General features: G+C 37.5%; 2 protein-coding genes, 1 long non-coding RNA gene and 1 pseudogene across 3 annotated transcripts; 2 read left to right on the top strand and 2 right to left on the bottom strand.

The window, feature by feature from the left end:
- Positions 1 to 1,831: 1,831 nt before the first annotated feature.
- Positions 1,832 to 4,111, bottom strand: LOC141818229 (uncharacterized). Its single transcript, XR_012600936.1, has 5 exons — positions 3,964 to 4,111; positions 3,800 to 3,879; positions 3,650 to 3,725; positions 3,477 to 3,556; positions 1,832 to 3,275 (listed from the first exon to the last, which is right to left on the bottom strand). It is a non-coding gene; the product is annotated as an uncharacterized LOC141818229 (long non-coding RNA).
- A 1,490-nt stretch (positions 4,112 to 5,601) lies between these two features.
- LOC141818228 (uncharacterized) lies at positions 5,602 to 7,792 on the top strand (annotated as a pseudogene).
- An 850-nt stretch (positions 7,793 to 8,642) lies between these two features.
- Positions 8,643 to 15,503, top strand: LOC141818230 (cyclin-L1-1-like). The gene is made up of 9 exons (XM_074705760.1): positions 8,643 to 9,037; positions 10,254 to 10,406; positions 10,564 to 10,645; positions 10,741 to 10,893; positions 11,005 to 11,174; positions 13,977 to 14,247; positions 14,339 to 14,735; positions 14,858 to 14,893; positions 15,000 to 15,503. The coding sequence occupies exons 2-9, from the start codon at positions 10,255 to 10,257 to the stop codon at positions 15,083 to 15,085; spliced, it is 1,347 nt and encodes a 448-aa protein (XP_074561861.1). The 5' UTR covers positions 8,643 to 9,037; position 10,254; the 3' UTR covers positions 15,086 to 15,503.
- Positions 15,504 to 16,866: 1,363 nt separating this feature from the next.
- On the bottom strand, positions 16,867 to 18,185 carry LOC141818231 (uncharacterized). The gene has a single exon (XM_074705761.1). It carries the CDS (start codon positions 18,157 to 18,159, stop codon positions 16,957 to 16,959), a length of 1,203 nt encoding a protein of 400 aa, XP_074561862.1. The 5' UTR covers positions 18,160 to 18,185; the 3' UTR covers positions 16,867 to 16,956.
- Positions 18,186 to 20,506: the final 2,321 nt, after the last annotated feature.

Here is a 20,506-nt window from a genome sequence, read left to right as displayed (position 1 = left end):
AACTGAATTTCTGCATTACCAGCAATTGCAGAAACTTCCTACGGTTTTTTTTTTTTTTTTAACATTATGTGGCCTGAATCTATGAAACACCAACGAGCATGTTACACAGATTTTGACAGCTTCTGAAAATCTCAGCACTTCGAGTATCCATAAAAAACTGGTATAGCATTCAAACCAATCAACCAAGTTGGAAATAATTCCTCCTCTATGTGCTTAAATTCTGCTAAAAAAAAAAAAAAAAACTTCCAACTCCAGAAATCTCCATCACCCTGAAATAAGTAATCCCCATGTAACATCTGTCTGAAAATCCATTGGTGGTTAGAATCTCAACATCATTTAACCTTCAACAATACAACCCTTTACTTGATTCCACAATTTCAGGATTCCAATCAATATGTAATGGAAACCTCCATGAACTTAAACAACATGCTTGAAATAAATTATGAGATCGATTGAATTATAACAATAAAAAAAATGCATCCAATCTTATAGGCATTATTGGCCACTTGTTATTTCACCACATATCCAATTTTCACCAAAGCTAATTATCAACCTAAAGCAATTTTTCCTAGGCTACTCTTAGTTACTGAAAAGCTGTTGTTGCTACTCTTCTAACAACATCTATTTATTGCAAACAATCTCACTTTCTGTAAATCTATTCCATTCCTTTCAGCCTCATTTATTTGAACGAGGTACTTCCAATTCCTAGAACTGTCTATTCCATTATCTTTTAATGCATGACTAAGTCCTAGTTAAAGCAAGTTTGCAGACACAATATTTAATTGGCACTATTGGACAAGTGGCAACTGATTAAATGAAATTAGGATTTAATTGTCACCACAATAGTTAAAAATATATATATATACAATTGGTACAAGGATGAGGTGTCTTCTAATAAAGTGTTGCTTGATTGATGCCAGTTAAAATCAATCTACAACTCTAATTTACTAAAGCTCTAATTCTTTTAACACCACAACCTAAGTTGATTCCATGACTCATATGCTTATGCAATGAGCAATCAAGCACTAGCTTATGGCTGCACAAGGATTATGCAGACTAAACCAATCCCAAATTAATTGAATCCAAGTTTCATCCATGTTAATATGGATTTGACTAAACTGATTTTGCCAAATAAATAAACAAGGGTATAATATGTATTGGAACAACAAATAAATTTTCCAAATCTTAATCAAAGACATTTCAAGAGTCATATCTATTTTAAAAAAAAAAAATTTTCCAAAGGTACAAGGTTGCTAAATTAGATATTTTACCTATTGTCGTCTGGAGGTGTTCTGCCACTGCTTAGTCCCATAATCGGATCATAATACAACTCCAAAAATCCGTAAACCTCCAAACGCAAACTCAACAATCCACAAGCCGAAAAGAACGTAAAACTACGCTCTCAAAAGCCAAACCATACAACACTCTCAAAAGCCATAAACTACCTAAGGACCATAATACTAAGCTCTGATATTGTTACGCCCCGGGAGACGGCTTTCCGAGAAATTTCGGCAGCATCTCCCCTGTAACAATGGACTTTCCCTGAATACATACACATATATAAGGCCCACACGGCCAATCCATAACAGGCTATGGATTTATATATAAGTAAAATAGAATAAATGTGACCCACACGGTCACTCAACACATCCTACTATATATCACAACCACGCATGTATATATATATATCAATCCGAACAGGAATTCGGTAAACAACTCGAAATGGAAATCAGAAATATATCGACAGCGGAAAACCAAGTACTCAAGTGGAAAACTCATCGAGAAATCCAATAAGTTCAAATACATGTATGCGAATAGTAAATAAACCAAAAACTCAATAGTTCGGGACTAGCAGTGCAGCTCTCCAGACGGCATCAACCTGAAATACAATACAGGTAAACGGGGTGAGTTCCAAAAGAAACTCAGCGGGTATCTAGCAGATATGTGTATAAAGCTATCAACAGTAATAACATGCTGTACAGTCTACTGGAAGGTAAATAAGGTAGAAAACTGAACAACAGTAGATCTGTACATACCAGAGTCCGATAAACAATAGTAAGGTGAAAGGTAATCCCCAAACCAACACATAGGTATCCTATGCATGCATGTCATCCAAGTGCATCAAACAAGTGCAGCAATCACAAACAAATGCAATAGTGCAGTATGCACATGGTGCAATGCATGTCCTGGTCACCCCTGACGCCAGTCGGATCAGTCACCCCTCTAGTGGGGAGGTCGCGTGGGAGCCAAAACCCGTCAGAGTACTCGTCCACAGTGGTGAAGTCGTCGAGTGGGTAGGGCTGTGACCTCTGTGCACTCTGCCGTCACTGCTCCTGCGTGACCGAGTGGACAGGATGTCCTCAAGGTGTACACCTATCCTGGTACCCAAATCATAAGTGGGCGAGCAAGCTCTCATCTCCTGGTCACAATGACAGAGGAGGGATCCCTGTATGCTACCACGCTACAAAACCACTATCCTGGGTGGCCTAGCGGAAGCTCCTGTCAGGGCAAGTATGCACCAATCTAAAGGTTTCCACTAACCCATGAGTGGATTGTGTGTGTAAATCATACACAAGCGACGGACTCACACCTGTGCTGCTATAATAGGAGCGACTCGACTAAAATAGGAACAGAACGCCAATAATCGCTAGGCATGCAATTACACACACCCTTTGATTGGTAGCCCGCATGTAACTGACGCCGGACTCAACAACAATGGAATCCCGCACGTCAGTTATGCAATATATGCAAGCATGATGTATGACACTAGTCCATGCAGCATATATCCAAATGCATATCCATCAGTATGATCCATGCACCACCTATCCATCTACAAGTCCATGTCATATGCTCCCATAATCAGAATGATATAAGGTATCACGTCTAGTATAAACACCGATACAGAGCAAGATAAATCCAACTAAAGCATATGGACAAGTATCAGGTGGTATCAAAACTCCATAGGTATCAGATATCTAAACATGGCAAAGGTATCAGATATCTAAACATGGCAAAGGTATCAGATGATATCCGGAGAAAGAAATAACTGATAACCAGAATATAAGCATGTGTAACTGATAACAAAGTCAGATCCAAGCAGCATGTATAGTCCAAATGAGCAGAAACATAATTACTGGAATCTAGCAATTTACACATATCTGTAAGCCATATCTATAGAAGACAAGTCAAGGTACCCGCCTGCCAAGATAGGTTGCGTGTAACGCAGAGAACCTCCGATAAAACCCCGCAATCAATCAAATCAACTAATCAATATCCTGAATAAATGGGCATACACATATATTTAGCCAATCTCCTAACTAAATCTCAAATAAAATTCTAGGTTAAACTAATTCAGATCCTCCAAAATAAAAGGAACCATCTGATGTTATAACCCTAATCCAGCAGATCAAATCATGGTTTATCCCCTAATAATCAATTAAGACAACCCATTAATTAGGATCAACCAGAAGACTCACCTCTGCTAGAAATAAATGCTCTAGATCCCTGATTTCTTTCTTCTTGCTCCTAGCCGAAACAAGAAACTCCACCGTGCTCACTGTAGGAAGCAAACAACTGATCCAAACTCACTACTAAATCCATGGTTCAACACATATCACCAAGTTAAAATCAACACGAAAACCTAGCTTACCTTAACCGGATTGAAGTGCCTTTTCTTCTTCTTCTCGCTTGAAACCGAAGCCCAACAGCAGCTTCCCCGTTATAAGCTGTGGGAAGAAGAAACAATGACAATCCAAAGAGAATCGAAGCAAATCCAAGGAAACCTAGCTCAACCCCTTACCGATTCGGCTTCGTCTTCTCCGATTCGCCGCGTGAATCACTGCCGCCGGCTACTCCCAATTCAAGTTCCGGATTCCAAAACTAGATCAAGCTTTGAAATCAGAAAAGCCTAGAGCTAACTCAGGAATCGATCACAAATCCGAAATCTAACTCAACAACACTCACCGATTCAGCCTCCTCACCTCGATCCGCTGCCGCAACCCGCCAACGCACCGACGCCCCAAATCTTTTGCTCGCTCGCCGTCGCCAACCGACTCAAGCCTCCACCTCTGGCCGTCGGCTCCTCCTCAACCTCGATCCTGGCTCCGGACGGCACTCTCACTCAGCGTCGACGGCGACCAAACTGTGCAGCGTTCGCGATGGAAAGAAGGCGGAGTGACCGATCGCGAGGTCGCGATTTAAGGCACTGTAGGTTTCTTATCGGACGGGTTTCAGCTTAACGGGTTTAGATCCAATAACCCAAACCCGCTTAACCCAACTGATCTGGTCGAACCAACTTAAACCAGCCGAACCCAAACTGAACCAAACCTGATATGAACCGGTACTGTAGCAAACCGGGTTTGATGTTGGTTCGCTTGGTTCAGGGGTCAAACGACCTCCGATTTGGTCCACACAAATTTCGTTTGGTTCGTCTTCGCGAGACGAATCTTTTCGTATCCATGGAAAAAATTTTCGGTATCTTACACACTACAAGAAGCAGTGCCCAGAGAGGAAGACGTCGGAGAAGAAATCAGAATTAGAGGTTGCGATTCTGGTAAGTATGTTAAATTATGAAAATACCCCTAAGTTGCATGCTAGATTTAATATTTTCAAAATTTTAGATAATTTTATAAAAAATTTAGATAAGTTAGAAAATGTCAATTTGACTAATTCAACACTTAACAAATTTAAAAATATAAAATTAAATAATTTAACTAATTTTTAAAAAAAATTAAATAATTTAAAAAATTCAATAATAGAAAATTTATATTTAAATAATTTTAAAAATTCAACAACAAAAATTTTAAATTTAAATAAATTAAAAATTTTAAATTTAGATAACTTAAAAAATTTAGATAAATCAAAAAATTCAGATAAGTTAAAAAATTTAAACAATTTAAAAAATCTAAATCTAGATAATTTAGAAAATTTAAAAAATTTAAATTTAGATAATTCAAATTCAAATAATTTGATCAATTCCAACATGAATAATTCAAATTTGGATAATTTAAACAATTTGACTAATTTAAATTTTACTAATTTAAATAATTCAAAAGTAATTAATTCAAACTTAAAACTTATCAATAATAAAAATTCATCCAACTTTAATAAATTAATTAATAAATCTAAATTAAATAATAATTTGATCAATTCAAATTTAACAAATTTAATCATTAGTAATTCAACCTTAATTAATCTAGATTTAATACATATAAATAAAAAAATTAGACCAATTCTTTAATTCATTCAACCAAGATAATGATAAATTAAATAATTCAACTTTAATCAATTTAATAAATCTAAAAATTAATAAAAATTCAACCAAATAAGATAAAATTATTAACAATAAGTTGAATAATTCAAATTTATTTAATAATTTAAAATTAAATAATCAAGATAATCTTAATAATAAGAAGAATTCAAAATCTATCAAAATAAATTCTAAAATTAATAATTTAACAACTAAAAACTCAAAAATTTAATCTTAAAAAATTTTACAATAAATCTTCAAACTCTAAAAATAACAAACAACAAACAGAAAACCATTTGGCCATCTACTTGATCCATGGATTCATGCCATATAAATACCACTAGTTCTTTTCTATGTTCCTAAGTGCTGGTCATGGAATCACAAGAGTAATTGTGATCAAATTTAATATTATCTTTCTTATAAATTAAATTTAGTTGGATTCAATGAGCCACAATCCTTCTTTTTCTCATACCATTCACATTGCAAATCGCTCAAAACTCCATGATTTTATCGCATTAAAAATACAAGTCATCCAAACATTTTGATGTAATAGAGCGTTCTTTTTAAATTTAACTGCTAGGAGTTTAATATGTCTAAATACAGATGTAGCTACAGTTTAAATGTACAATTGTTGGCAAATCATTTTACCAAATCTTAAAACTAGACAGAAAATTCTGTCTAGTTTTGAAGATTATCTTTCAAGTGAGAAACTTCTATCTATTCCTTGCTTGCACTGATAGATTTTATGCTTCTGGCAGGTGGTTATACCTGTTTTGGACTGGGAAATGGCATCCTTTAGCAGAGTAACACTTGCTCTATTACTTTTTGCTTCAATCGCATTGTTTCCAACTCTTCTGTTGCCTTCATCACCCTCTATGTGGTTAGCAGGGACAACATTTGGTTATGGTTATGGTTTTCTGCTGATTATGGCTGGGATGATAATAGGCATGTCATTGCCTTTTATTGTTGGTTCATTATTCCATCGCAAAATACACGTTAGTCTCTGCTTCTGATATACTTGAGTATCACTTATTAATTCTTAAGATACTTATGTAACTTCGGTCTTACTTCTTAGAAATGGTTAGAGAAATGGCCCAAGAAAGCACCTTTTGTAAGATTAGCTAGTGAAGGAGATTGGTTTCACCAGTTCCGATCTGTTATCTTGATCAGGGTCTCGCCGTTTCCATATATAATTTTCAATTATGCTGCAGTTGCTACCGATGTTAAATATGGACCATATATCTCAGGTTCAATAGTAGGAACCATGCATGAGATCTTTATTGCAATTTACAGGTTAGTAAATCTCCTCGTGGATTTTATTTGTGCTGCTGTCATCTTCTCCTTTGCAGTATGTGTCAGGGTCATACAGATGCACAGTCAACATGTTTAGATTTCATGATCGACTTGTAGTATGTTTAGACTAGCACATCGTTATTTACACCTAGTCATTATCCTTACACGACAGGTTAGTAAATCTCCTCATGGATTTTTATTTGTGCTGCTGTCATCTTCTCCTTTGCAGTATGTGTCAGGTTCATACAGATGCACAGTCAACATGTTTAGATTTCATGATCGACTTGTAGTATGTTTAGACTAGCACATTGTTATTTACACCTAGTCATTATCCTTACACGACCTTAGTTTCGATTCCTTTGAGAAGTAAACTGAATGCTGTTTCCCACATCTCCAAATGACACTGGTTTAATGGTTAACTATCCTTAGTGCGTGAATTTTGCATTTGTGACTTTAGTGAACCAAAAGGTTGTCTGCGACCAGACGACTTACATGAGATTTAGGCACTTGTTTTCCTGTTTTCATGTGTTTCATTATTAGTATAGTTTTTTATTTTTTATTTTTTATTTTTACTTTCCAAATTTAATATGGTAAATGTGCTTTTACGAGTCAAATTAAAGTATGCTCTGTAATCTGACAGATGCTTTTGCAGAAATTTGTTCCTCTTTGAAACCTAACATTGTTTCATTCTCCTTACAACTTGTTTACATGAGCAGTGGGAGGCTATTTCAAAGCTTAGCAGATGCAACTGATGATGGTGGTTTCCTTTCTTTGGAACAGATTATCTACAATATAGTCTGGCTTCTCCATTACTGCCGCGGCCACTGCAGCTATTACCATCTACACTAAGCGAACTCTTCAAACTCTTCAAGTGGAGGATTAGCGTAGCTAGGATAGAACAGTTCGCCAAAGGATACTCAAAATTGCTGATCATATACAGTCTGAGCTTCATGTATTTATGACCATTTGTGAGTTCTGAAATACAGGTTTCCTGGTATAGTTCAAACTGCATTTTCGAGCTATTCCATACTAAGCGGATCGTTAACCAGATTTATGCTCGACTACAGGAAGATACATACAGAGTTGCAAGTTATTGGTAGCGCATTTTCTCAATCACATTCTTTTGTAAATGTCATAAGCTTTTGTTGTAGCTACGATCACTTACGAACTGTTCCAATGGGAGGGCTATATACTTGGAATTATTTGTAGGAGCAAGTTCTTTTAGGATTTTTATTGTTTCAATTCAAGTCACAGACTGTGTTTATGTTTGCCTTCGATTTGATTTCGATAGTATTATTTAGTGAGTGAACTGCTGTGCAAAGTTATATGAAATGAGACTCTTCTTATTTATTTCTTTTCCTTTGTAATTCTTTCTTATTTTTAACCTTAGACTGGAAGTCTTGTAAGAGCCTTGCCCTTAAGATCCTCTTAATGACTATTAAGTGATGATTCTCTTAGTGACTATTTAAGTGGGGCACTTTAGGACATGATGATACAAAATGTTCAATTTGCTTACATGACTCATTTCAAACTAAGAAGTTATCGAACCGATGCTAGGGACTTGTTCCAAATTGTCCAAAGCATTTTAAGTTTGAAAACATGATTACGATACGAACTAGTGTTCAAAATCGGAGATTGTTTGACATAAACCTTGGTTATAAAGTCGATCGAATAAGCTAATTTTAGATTGAATGGACTAGATATGCACCATGAGAGCTTAAGTATCATCGTAATATAATCAATTGAAACCTTAATCTACTACTAATTTGTCCTTGTTTTAAATCACAAATCTTCTCCTTTCACTAAGTTTGTTCAAATGACTCAATATCTATGTTTCACACTCTCATGGTGAGATATTATAAAGAGTTTAAATAAATATCAATAAAGGGTACTTAGGATTTTGTACGATTAAATTGGAATATTGAGATCTTATGGGTCGTTTTAGAAAATTATCATGCACGGTTTGGTTTGATTTACTCGGGTCCGCTGTGAACCAAATTGAACCGGTTCAGTGGATTGGTTTGGTTAGGTTTTTGGGGAGATAAAATCCCTGCTTCCTCCCGTTCGGTTCGAATCCAATCCAACGCCGGCGCCGCTTGGAGCCAACTTCACCGACGCCGGAACGCCTCCCTCCTCCTCCTTCGATTGACGCGGCTCCGCCACCACATTCTCGTGATTTCTCCGAACCACTCCTCTACTTCCTACGAGCGGAGCAGCAGAGCGATCCTCGATCGAAGCTTTCCCTGTCCTCTTCATCTAAAATTTCTTGCCCCTTTTTTTACTGCCACCAGAGCCGCCGCCGCACACCGCATCTCTCGGATCGTCGGTCGCCTCCTCCTTTCAGACGTCTGTTTTTCCTCTCCCTCCACTCACGTTGCCGAGTAGCCGTGATTGTTGGTCTTTCCTTTCTGAGCTTTTCTGGTGATTGAATACGATTGCAATAGTGAAGAAGTGTTTTAACGATTCATAGACGTTTTGGTAAATCGCAGCACAGAGGTATGTATCATGCATTGACATACTTAATTTTGTGGGAAGTCCCGATATTACCTTGTTTATTCACCTGCGCGTTATTGTTTGTGTAGTGCCTTTTGAATGGATTTACGTTGAACATGAGCATCATGTTAGTTAAGTTTGTAAGCTGTTACTTGTGTTAGTTGCATTATTTTTTATTGCTATTTACATGCTTATATCATGCATGTATTATGTTGCTCATGTTTTTAGTTGTTTTTTATTACTATTTGCATGCTTATATCATGCATGTATTATGTTGCTTATGTTTTTAGTTATAACCTGGTGGTTGCATGATAACCTATAATAGAATATAATAACTTAATAGTATTTCTTGTGATTGTGGATTATAAAGCGAATGCTATATTGTTGATGAGAACTTTTAACCTATTAGGATGATGACGGACCATATAACATATTGTACCAACTTTTTTTACACCTCACCCTACTTGTCCTGCCGACGAGAGTGATGGACCGTATAACATATTGTGGATGAGAACGTTTACACTACCTTTGATGGTCATGCACATGCAGTTGCACACGTTGGAGTGTAGGTGAGCACCACTCTACCACAGAATGGGAGAGTATAGGGGTTCATGCCCATTGGATGGACCCAAGTCACTCAATGAATGGAAAGTAGTAGTTTAATGTGGGGTATTTTTTTTGTAGCTAGTAGGTTTTTTTTTTTGCAATTTATTGCATAGTATATTTTATTGGTTACCTTTCGACAATCTGCTATTTTTGGTATTTGATTTGTCTACCGAAAAGCATAGTTTTGTTTTGTTTTATGTTCTTCTCTCTCTAGAGTTTTTGGTGTTTCTGTTTATCCCCTTCCGAGTTGGTTGTTAGATTTGATTTGTTTCCTGATGTTGTGTTGTTCTTCTACTTTGATCCTCTCTTGTCACTCTCATAACCAGGTATGACAGTATGACGATTCATTGATGAAGCAATCGTCTAACTAACCTGTCCGTTTAAGCTCCATACTGAATTTGAAATTGTGTTAGTGTGTTACAGAAGATAGTATTTTTTTATTCTCTGTAAACAAAGTAATTTTCTTTGGTTTCCAGTAGTTGGATGATTCTCTGTTTTGTATCTCTAACTCGATTGGACATGAAATTGTTTCCAAATCTATATTTAGTAATTTTGATGTTGTAATGAAAGATTTTTGCTGATCCAGTTATAATAACTATTTGAAATTTCATAGGATGATATATACTGGGATTGATACCTTCTACCTCACTGAAGAGCAGTTGAAGAGTTCACCATCAAGAAAAGATGGCATTGATGAAGAGACAGAAACCACATTACGGATTTATGGGTGTGACCTTATCCAAGAGAGTGGCATTCTTCTTAAACTGTATCCTTCTCCCAGTTCTCCAATGTGTCTTGGTTCTTATTTTTTATTTAGTTATGTTTGGAGTAGGTTGCATATTTGCCCAGTGTTTATTGGTTTTATCAACTTTTCTTCAACATTGAGTTTCTTTCAGTTGTGAGTACCTTAACTGTTCGTTCAGACCACAAGCCGTAATGGCAACTGGGCAGGTCCTTTTCCATCGTTTCTACTGCAAGAAGTCCTTTGTTCGCTTCAGCGTTAAGGTGTGAATCTCAAGGTTCAAATTTTCATTTTTTGTTTAGGATATTTTATAATTATATCTCTCACCCTATGGAATTTGATTTTTGTGAATTATCAGAGGGTTGCTGCGAGTTGTGTATGGTTAGCATCAAAGTTGGAGGAACGCCCCAAGAAAGCAAAGCATATTATTGTTGTCTTCCATAGAATGGAATGTAGAAGGGAAAATTTGCCAATAGAGCCTTTTGATTTCCATTCTAAGGCAAGTGCAAGTGTTTCTCTGTTTATATATATTTATATATATATAACTGTAAGATTAGTGCTTTGTTCTGCTAATTAATGAGATTTTTCTCATATATTATTTTCTTTATTTTTCTTACAACAGAAATATGCAGAGTTGAAGAATGATTTGGTTAGGACTGAGGGACATTTACTGAAAGAAATGGGCTTTATTTGCCATGTTGAACATCCTCACAAGTTCATATCTAACTATCTAGCAACACTTGATGCTTCTCCTGAGATGAGGCAAGAAGCCTGGAATCTGGCCAACGACAGGTACTATGCAGTTCTTTCATCTGAAAGAGTGTTGATGTTCACTAAAGGTTTGAAAGTTAGATATTGCATTGAAATTGATGATATTCTTTTTATTTCCGTATGTTTCATGCTCTAGAAATATTTTCAATATAAAGTTGATTTGCTGTACTCGTATCATTTTTTTATTATTTCATTTGCATATTCCAGATACATTAACTGATTTATAATAGAGAATTCACAGGTTTAAATTGCCATATTATATACATAGGCTGTCAGCTACAAATAAAAAATTCTTCTTTGAGATATCTGGGAATACCTTTTAAAAGTTAAGTGCATTTTAACAAGTTTTATATATTTCTGACACATTATGTGATCTATATAAAGCATTCACAAGTATAAAATTATGATGTAGCTGCCATCTACAACTATGAAATTTTAGTTTTGAGTTGCCGGGCATGTATTTTAAATGTTTAATAGATTTGCAGTCTGATTGAGGGTATCATTGTCCTGAATGGCTGTAGATGTGCCCCATCTTAGTACTTTGTTTTTTAAACTAAAAAATTAGTCAATGTATTAGAGGAACTAGATAGATAAGTAGTAGTGAAATGCAGTAGAAGAATTTGCTTTAACAAATAACTTCTAGGACATAGTTTTCCTATTAGAAGTTAAATGCATTTCAACAAGTGCTAAATTCTGAACAAGGTTGTTCTAGAATATTAGATCAGCTTAAAAGCTTATGGGAGCTAATCTAGTTAGTTGAGTTTCAACTTTGTCATAGTGAATGAAAAACTTGATTTAATAAATAACATATGATAATTTTTACAAGCTAGCCTCTTTTTTTTTTTTTTTTTTTTTTTTGCAAAACACAAACTTCATCCTAGTTTAGTTAGTTATTTGTTTAATTCCTATCGTATACTTAACAGTCATGAGTTAACCAATATGGGGGTGTGACTGGCAAATAGACACGGGAATGAGTAGTTTGAGACTTCTGAGTAATTACATGGTTGTTGACTTGTTATACGCTCTCCCAACTCATACTGATCATTTTATTCACTTGTCTTGATTCCATGGCTTCTATAGTTCTGTGTTCTTTCTTCCTTTTGCAAAGTTTGGTATTAGGGTCTTTCTTTTAGGATTGTCATGTTTGGGAGTGAGGTTGGTATAGATGACATCAATCAAGCTTTTGTTTTACCACTAGGGACAATTTCTCTTGCTTGAATTTGGTATAGCAAGGATTTCATGGGTACAGAAAAGATTGATAGTATGCATAAATTTTGTTGAAGAAACCTTCTTTGAGTTTTGGTTTATAGTTGACCTGTGCTTGATAATTTATGATGGTAATGGACAATGGTATCTTTAATGATACAATATCTCCTTTGTAAACTTCTATTAGGTGGTCGAGATACTCAACTTGTTTTGAACTTTCATGATGCATAACCACTATAAACACATTGTTAGTCATGAACAAATTAGATTTTTGCTGAGCCTGTAATATCAAGTCTTGTTGGATAAATTAAAAGTTGGTTGGTTGGTCTAAAGGCAAAAGACAACGGACTTTGTAAGATGATATCTTTATGGTTTCCAGGAAACTTGGATTTGTGCCAACCATCAATTTCAAATTGTACTCAGTAATAAAATATTCATTTCAAGTTTTAACATCTCAAGTCTGATTCTCTATACCACTAAATTATAGCAAGTACCTATTCCTAGAACTCGAAGGGCAGGCACAGCTACCTATTTAACATAACATTGATGACATTACAAAAGATTCATGAGTTACTATGGAACTGAAACTTCTTGCCAATTCACTATTCAGACTCTGGTTTTACTGTGTCTTTACCGTCCTTATGGATCATGACATGCACTTGTATAAATCCAAGACTATGAGCATGAAAATGTCATGGGAGGGAGCTTTATTCTTTATTTAAAGGTGATTTGAATAAAGGCAAAAGACAACGGACTTTGTAAGATGATATCTTTATGGTTTCTAGGAAACTTGGATTTGTGCCAACCATCAATTTCAAATTGTACTCAGTAATAAAATATTCATTTCAAGTTTTAACATCTCAAGTCTGATTCTCTATGCCACTAAATTATAGCAAGTACCTATTCCTAGAACTCGAAGGGTAGGCACAGCTACCTATTTAACATAACATTGATGACATTACAAAAGATTCATGAGTTACTATTGAACTGAAACTTCTTGCCAATTCACTATTCAGACTCTGGTTTTACTGTGTCTTTACCATCCTTATGGATCATGACATGCACTTGTATAAATCCAAGACTATGAGCATGAAAATGTCAGGGAGGGAGCTTTATTCTTTATTTAAAGGTGATTTGAATATTGAGTTGGTTAATTCAGCCCTTCGATATCCTTTTTTAACCAAGGTCACTCACTTTTTCTTACAGTTGTCTATGGTCTGATTACTTGGATGGAAGATAGGGGGAGGACGGAAAGACTTACAAAATTACATATGGAGCTTTATCATTTGTGTACATCTTTTTGTCACTTTACCTCCTCTGCCTCATATTTTCCATTCAAGTAATCATACCTAGTCACTAATAGTAATGTTAATTGTCTTATGTGGGACTCAATCAATAGCATGGGCAATTGATGCCTCTTAACTAAAAGGACGAGAAACAAACAATATAAACATTCTTATTTTTCAAAGTGTATATTCTTCTTTTTCACAATGCTTCTTATGATATCACTAAGTTCTGTTTGTTTTGTTTTTCTTTTCCTCATCAAGACTGCCTATTCTTCATTCTATTTGAAATATATGGTTTTTGACTAAACAATATTTTCTTTGTACCTACTAGTTTGCGGACAACCCTTTGTGTGCGTTTCAAGAGCGAAGTGGTAGCATGTGGTGTTGTATATGCTGCAGCCCGCAGGTTCCAGGTCCCCCTTCCTGAAAGCCCACCCTGGTGGGAAGTTTTTGATGCAGACAAAGCTGGGATCGATGAGGTTTGTAGAGTCCTTGCACATCTCTACAGTCTTCCTAAGGCACAATGTATTGCAGTCTATAAAGATAATGATTCTTTCACTTCAAGAAGTAAAAATCCAGACCAACAGGCTCATGTTCACAAGGTATTGAATCGAAGCAGCTTCTGTACTTAGATTCTGTAAACTAACATGAATTGTGGCTGTCATTAACAGACTACCACATGTTCTTTGGTAGGAGAGTCTACTCAATGGTGAACCCAAGGAAACATCTACTCCCAAGTCCGAAGCTCCGACTCCTGATGGTAGTTTGCCAAAAGAAACAACTGTAAAAGCAGCGCAGGAGAAAATGGAGGTGAACAATATTGAGGGCGACACTAGGAATGTGCATGCTGATGTAGATGCTGGAGGGGAATCAACAGTGACACCTAAGATTGATCAGAAGGTTGATGTAGATAGGAACCGTGACAGAGATAGGGAGAGGACAAGGACCAGAGAACGTGATAGCAGGGGACGGGATTCTGATTATGATGGTAGGAGTCGAGACTTGGACAGGGATAGAGAGAGAGACAAGGATCTAGAGCGTGAAAGAGAGCGAAGACATCATCGTGCCAAGGACAAGGATAAGGGATCAGGTATAGCAGATAATTTTATTTTTTAGTGATTATTTTGTGAACATTTAAACTTCCATCAGTGCAGGATCCTGCAGTAAAATGAATTGTTCTTTGATCCATTTAATGTTTCTCATCTTTTTCAGGGCATTCAGAGAAATTGAGGCATCACTCTTCGCGAGGTACATTTCTGAGCTCTTTTTAAAAATGTCCTGTTGTATATGAATGTAGAGTTTTACTTGGCCTTTATGTGAATCTTTCTGGCCTTTATGTGAATCTTTCTCGCAGATCGCAGCGAATACCATAGTTCTCGCTCCTCTCGTGAGAAAGATCGATATGAGAAAGATAGACACAGACACCATCCTTACAGTTGAGTGATAGATGCATGGTGGAGCATTACTCTGTTGGCAAACACTATCACTGGCTTACCAACTGCACAAGTTGATTGAGAAGCTGTAGCTGTACTTTCGAAGTATAATATTAAATCTTTGCTGGATCTGCACCTACTGCGAGCATCTTTTAAACAGACCATGTTACTACATCTCAACGACCACCCGAAGTTACTGTAACCTCCCAAGTAATTTATTTTACAAATTAAGGTTGTACATTAAGAGAGTGCAGCAATTTGTATTGCTGGAAATGCCAACCTTTTCCCAGCTTTACACAAACGCGAGTCTATTACTATGGAAACCCTTAAAAAAAAGAAGAAGCGGGTGTTGTAAACATTTGATTGTATCCGTGAGAACTCGAGATTTTAGTCTGCAGTTGTGTAGCGAAGTTTTTCTTTGCGCATGTTGAACCTCTCAAGTATTGTCGTAGCCTACCTTGCTTTTTGTTGCGTTATCCTCTTAGAACTTCAAACGCAAGTGAATTTATGTATTTGATCTTAAAACAATCATCATCTTGTATTGTTCTCTAGACCGTCTTCAATCAAATCCCAGCATTCAAGTCCTCTCTTCTCTTCTGCAAAGCTGTGGGAGATTCAATGCCTTTCCATGGGTTTCTTGGATCGAATTCCATTTCTCAATGAAAAAAAAATGAAGGGTCTGCATTAAGAATTGCTCAGGGTTCAGATACAATGCAATGCAGTTGCCAATTAAAAGACACTCATCCATGATTCTTTCTGCAGATGGTCAAACCTCCTAGGAACTGATGCTGCTTTCTTAAGGCTTTGACTGTTTAGATGATGCCTCTCCACATAATCCAACAGCGTTGAGACCAAATGGTTCTCTCTTACTAATATAAATATCAAGTCATCATCTAGATTCTTTTTGCCCTAGTGGTGTGGGAAGAAACATAGGGGAAGAGAGAGAGAGAGGAAGAGAGGCAGGGTTTTTGTTCAATGTACTTACTTTATTTTTCTTGTATAGAGAGAGCAAGAAGGAGATAGAAGGGATCTCTGCCTTGCTTCATGCCTCACCGCTCCTTGCTTTGCCGATTGCTTCGCTCAACATTATGCGCTACTTCACACTCGGTGTCGGGACTTATCAATTCCCACTAGAGGAACCAGTGAAAGTGAAAGAGAGTTGTTCGATCTAGCCTGATCATGCCATTTATTGTTTGTTGATACCAAAGGCAATTTAGAGATTTTGATCGAACAAAGAAAGAAATCAACTTGTGCCTTAAAAGGAACAAAGAGGAGAGATAAAAGGATTAGAAGAGGGACTCTCCAGCCTCATCGCCTCTCTCACTAAGTCCATGTCGCATCTCTACCTCTTGCCTAGCGTCGTGCCTCATTGTCAACTTCGCTCATCACCTCAGTCAATATTATGCACTACTTCCACCCTTAGTATTGAGACTTATTGACTCTAGAGCAACTAATGAAAAAGAACTGTCTAATCTCATCTGACATTGTCATGGGCAATTTAAAGATTTTGATCGAACAAGGGAAGGATTCCACATTTACCTTGTTTGGTGCGAAAGTGAATTCAAAAAAATGTTTACTATAAATTCAAAGTAAAAGAACCTTGGTCCTCTCCCCACCATAGTAGGAGGTGTTTAAATATATAAACAAAATCACACTTTCCTAAATCTTGATGATCGTGCTTGAATCATTTTAATTTTTCTTTTGGGAGGGAAGAAAATAAAAAAGGTAAAGAATTTTGAGAAATAAACCACCAGATTGTATGTAGGCGATAATCAATTAAGTTGTTTAAACTAATGAAAGAATTAGTAAACATCTTGAGTCGAGTCCAAGTAAAATGCAAACTAGAAGGGTTCTTTTTGCAATTTATATCGCTTCGCTTTACTTCCCGCCTGAGGTGCATTGCTCCGGTGGCCGCGTCGTCCTTGGCTCCCTGTTTCGCGGGCACAGCTCTGTTCCCGCAGGCGGCGTCACGCAGTTGTACTGTAGGCACAGTGCCGTTCCTGCCGGCAGGGCCGACCCCGCTCTGATTCCGAACCCAGTGAGGTAGTTGTGATGCAGGTAGAGCACCCTCATTCTCCCCGCCACCACCCGCCCCGCCACCGCCCCTGGCACTTCCCCCGTGAACCGATTGAAGTTCAAGTACAATCTTCCTGCCGGCGCCAGCTCTGCAGGCACGACCCCTGTTAGACGGTTGAAGCTGAGATCGACCGTCGCTCCCGCCACTGCTAGCTGCCCCGCGGGCCGGAGGTCCCCAGCGAACTGGTTCCTCTGCAGCCGCAGAGACGCGACGGGGAAGGTAAAGATGGCTCCCGGGACCGGGCCGGAGAGGCGGTTCATGCTGAGGTCGAGGAAGTTGAGCCGGGTGAGCCGGGGGAGAACGCGATCGACCCAGCCAGAGAGGCGGTTAGCGGCGAGAGAGAGGTAGAGGAGAGAGGGCGGCAGGGGAGGGACCGCACCGGTGAGGGCGTTGCGGGCGAGGTCAAGGCGGAGGAGAGGGGAGGCGGGAGACGGAATCGAGCCGGAGAGACGGTTCCCTGCGAGAATCACCGTATGAAGCTCCGGGAGGCGGAGGAGGGCAGCGGGGATGGGGCCAGAAAGGAGATTGGAGCTGATATCGAGGGTGCGTAGGCGGCGAAGGGAGGACAGAGAAGGAGGAATGGGGCCAGAAAAGCAATTGCCGGCGAGGGCGAGGAAGCGGAGGGCGGGCGGCAGAGCAGCCGGGAGGGGGCCAGCGACCTGTCCGGGGACGAGGGAGAGCTCGGAGAGGGCGGGGAGGCGGGCGAGGGAAGCCGGAAGGGTGCCGGCGAGGCCTGGGGAGCCGGGGCGGGGGTCTCCGAGCGAGAGCGCGACCACACGGTCGTTGGCGCAGAGCACGCCGACGAAGGCGCAGGGGTCAGCGGTGAAGTCCCAAGAGGCGAAAAAGTGGGCGCCTGGGGCGTCGGCGAGCGACTTGGGGATGGACTGCAGCACCAAGTAGTCGAGGGGATGCAAGGTGCTGGTCGCCGGCGCGGCCACCACAAGCACCAAGACCACCACGACCATCGCCGCCACTCCGACGTCCTCCTCCTCCTTCACCTGCATTTCCACAAACAGCTGGAGGGTTTTTGGTTCCACTCAGTGATGGTGGGAAATAGAAAGAAAGAACAAGAGTCCTTTTATTTGGTGGTGCGCGCAGAGCAGCTTTCTCATACCATGCACTGCCACCACTGCACTGTCACATATTTGGTTGGAGATTAGGGCCCAAAACCTTAATTAAGATCATTAATCATTGATGTTAATCTGGATATCAAAGTGTTAAGATGCTTAAATTGTGCAAATGCTTTGGGGTTTTGTTACTTTCTAGGTATCTTTTGGAGGGTTCAATACATTTTATTTATTAGCTGTCAGTGTCTGGTACAGGAAGTGCAGCAGAGAGCAGGAAAGGCAAGGATGGGATGAGATGTAAATGTGTCTGTTGGTAATTAGTAGGTGATCAAAAATGGGGACATTGTATAGTTAGTGAGAAAGAGGGGCCTGCATTGCATTGCATTGATCAATAAATCAACGAAAATAATGGCCTTTCAATTAATCATCTTTACTAAATGTACTTTTATCTTGCTTTTCTTTTATTGATAAAACGTAGGCCTTTGTGCGTTAAGGACTCTCTTAGAGCCCGGGGCTCATGCTTTTTAAAGGTATTTAATGATTGAATTTTAATTTTAATGAATTAAAGAATGAATTTTTGATTGTCTTAAGAATTGATGAACTATAGCTGTGAGTGTTTTTTTATTTATTTTAATAATCAATGAAAAATTTTCCTAGGATCAAATTAATCATTTTCTAAATTAATTGATATAAATTAAATATTTAATGCTAATTAAAAAAAAATTTAAGGGTACTCGTGATGGGCGTTTTTGTGCACTGTGTTTTTTTTAATGTACCAGAGTTTAAATTATTTGTTTAGTTTACCTGGTGTGCAAAATAGAAAGGAATCAAAGATGAATTTAAAAGGGTACAAAAATCAAAATGGTACCATTTTTAAAAAATAAAAATAAATATTTAGATGCTACGACATGTAGTTATCACGTAGCTAGTAAATCAAGTTAAAGTAATCAATTCAACTTAAATAAAATTGCTACACTTAAATCATTTTTATATTAAAATAATTTATTTTTTAAAATTTAATCAAAATTATTTTAAATTATTATAACTGCTATTACATTATTATTATAATAGGTTTGAAGTGATTTTATCCTATGAGTGATTTTAATTAAATTTAAATAATTTTAATTAAGTTGTTAAAAAATATTTTAATATAAAGATGATCTAATTTTGATAAATTGAACTAAAAAAATATGCACATCCAACTATTGTCTTGCCTAAATTTATGTATAAAAGTGTATAAATTAACTGAAACCAAACACACAGAGTCCGAACCAATGCTCTGATACCATTGATGGTGCCTAAAATTTCGTTCCGTTTAATTCTTGGTAGACAAAAAAATTTTTGGAGACAGAATCTTTTCAAGCAGCCCTTCATATTCGATCAATCATGTGATTGATCGAAGCATACGATCATTGGACTATTGTGTTGGCATTTAGGATCCATACAAAGAAAATAATAATAACTATGCAGCGGAATAAAATAGTTGTACCTTTCTTCTTTGTAGGTTGTGTAGATGATTGTACATACTTGAAGACCTTTTGATCTTCTGTTGTATTCCTCTCCTCTTCTTAGACGTTGTGTGTGTTGGGATGTATACTATAAGCCCGGCTTTTGCATGAACATCCTTATTTGAAATATTTTGAAATGAGAATCATATTGGTCAAATATCTGCATTTTATATAATGCAGTTGTCTACTTAATTTATATTGTAGATAACATAGTGTGTAGTATCACACCAGAAGATCATGTTATCAGTTCCTTATGAATTATAAATAGTACCTCACAACAAAGATGGATAGAAACAAACCATTGAAGTGGTTGTAGTGTAATTGATATTAATTTATCTTAACTATTAAATTATACTAGTACACTTTGTGTGTATTGAACAGGACCGTTTGAAGTCGTTCGATTTATACTGACTATATAATCGAACTAGACCTCAGTTATTATGGATGTGCATGCTCTTAATCCATATATAATAACAAGCACATATACTTAGTATGTATTTCTTTAATTCATAAAGGGTGAGATTTATTCGTTAAACCAAAAGGCCCGATAAGTTGGGAGATAATGCTATGTATATGGTGTGTTGTTGATTATAGAAGGAAATTGTGTCCTAATATTTAGGCTGATGATGTCCCCTTGAGGAGCTCATAAGGATTATCATGTAAATCTTGTAAGTGGACTTAGTTCTGCATGATAATAAAGTTGAGTGGTACTACTCTCGGAATAAGAAGTTAATTAATTAAGTTGTCAGTAATTCAATTAATTGACGGGCATACGA

The sequence above is a fragment of the Curcuma longa genome, unplaced genomic scaffold (genome assembly GCF_044706935.1).
Source record: "Curcuma longa cultivar G26 ecotype Majalengka, Jawa Barat unplaced genomic scaffold, ITB_CL_G26_1.1 contig_23793, whole genome shotgun sequence".
NCBI lineage: Eukaryota > Viridiplantae > Streptophyta > Magnoliopsida > Zingiberales > Zingiberaceae > Curcuma > Curcuma longa.
The sequence above is the reverse complement of the archived record's forward strand: the minus strand, read 5'-3'. Positions and strand labels throughout refer to the sequence as shown.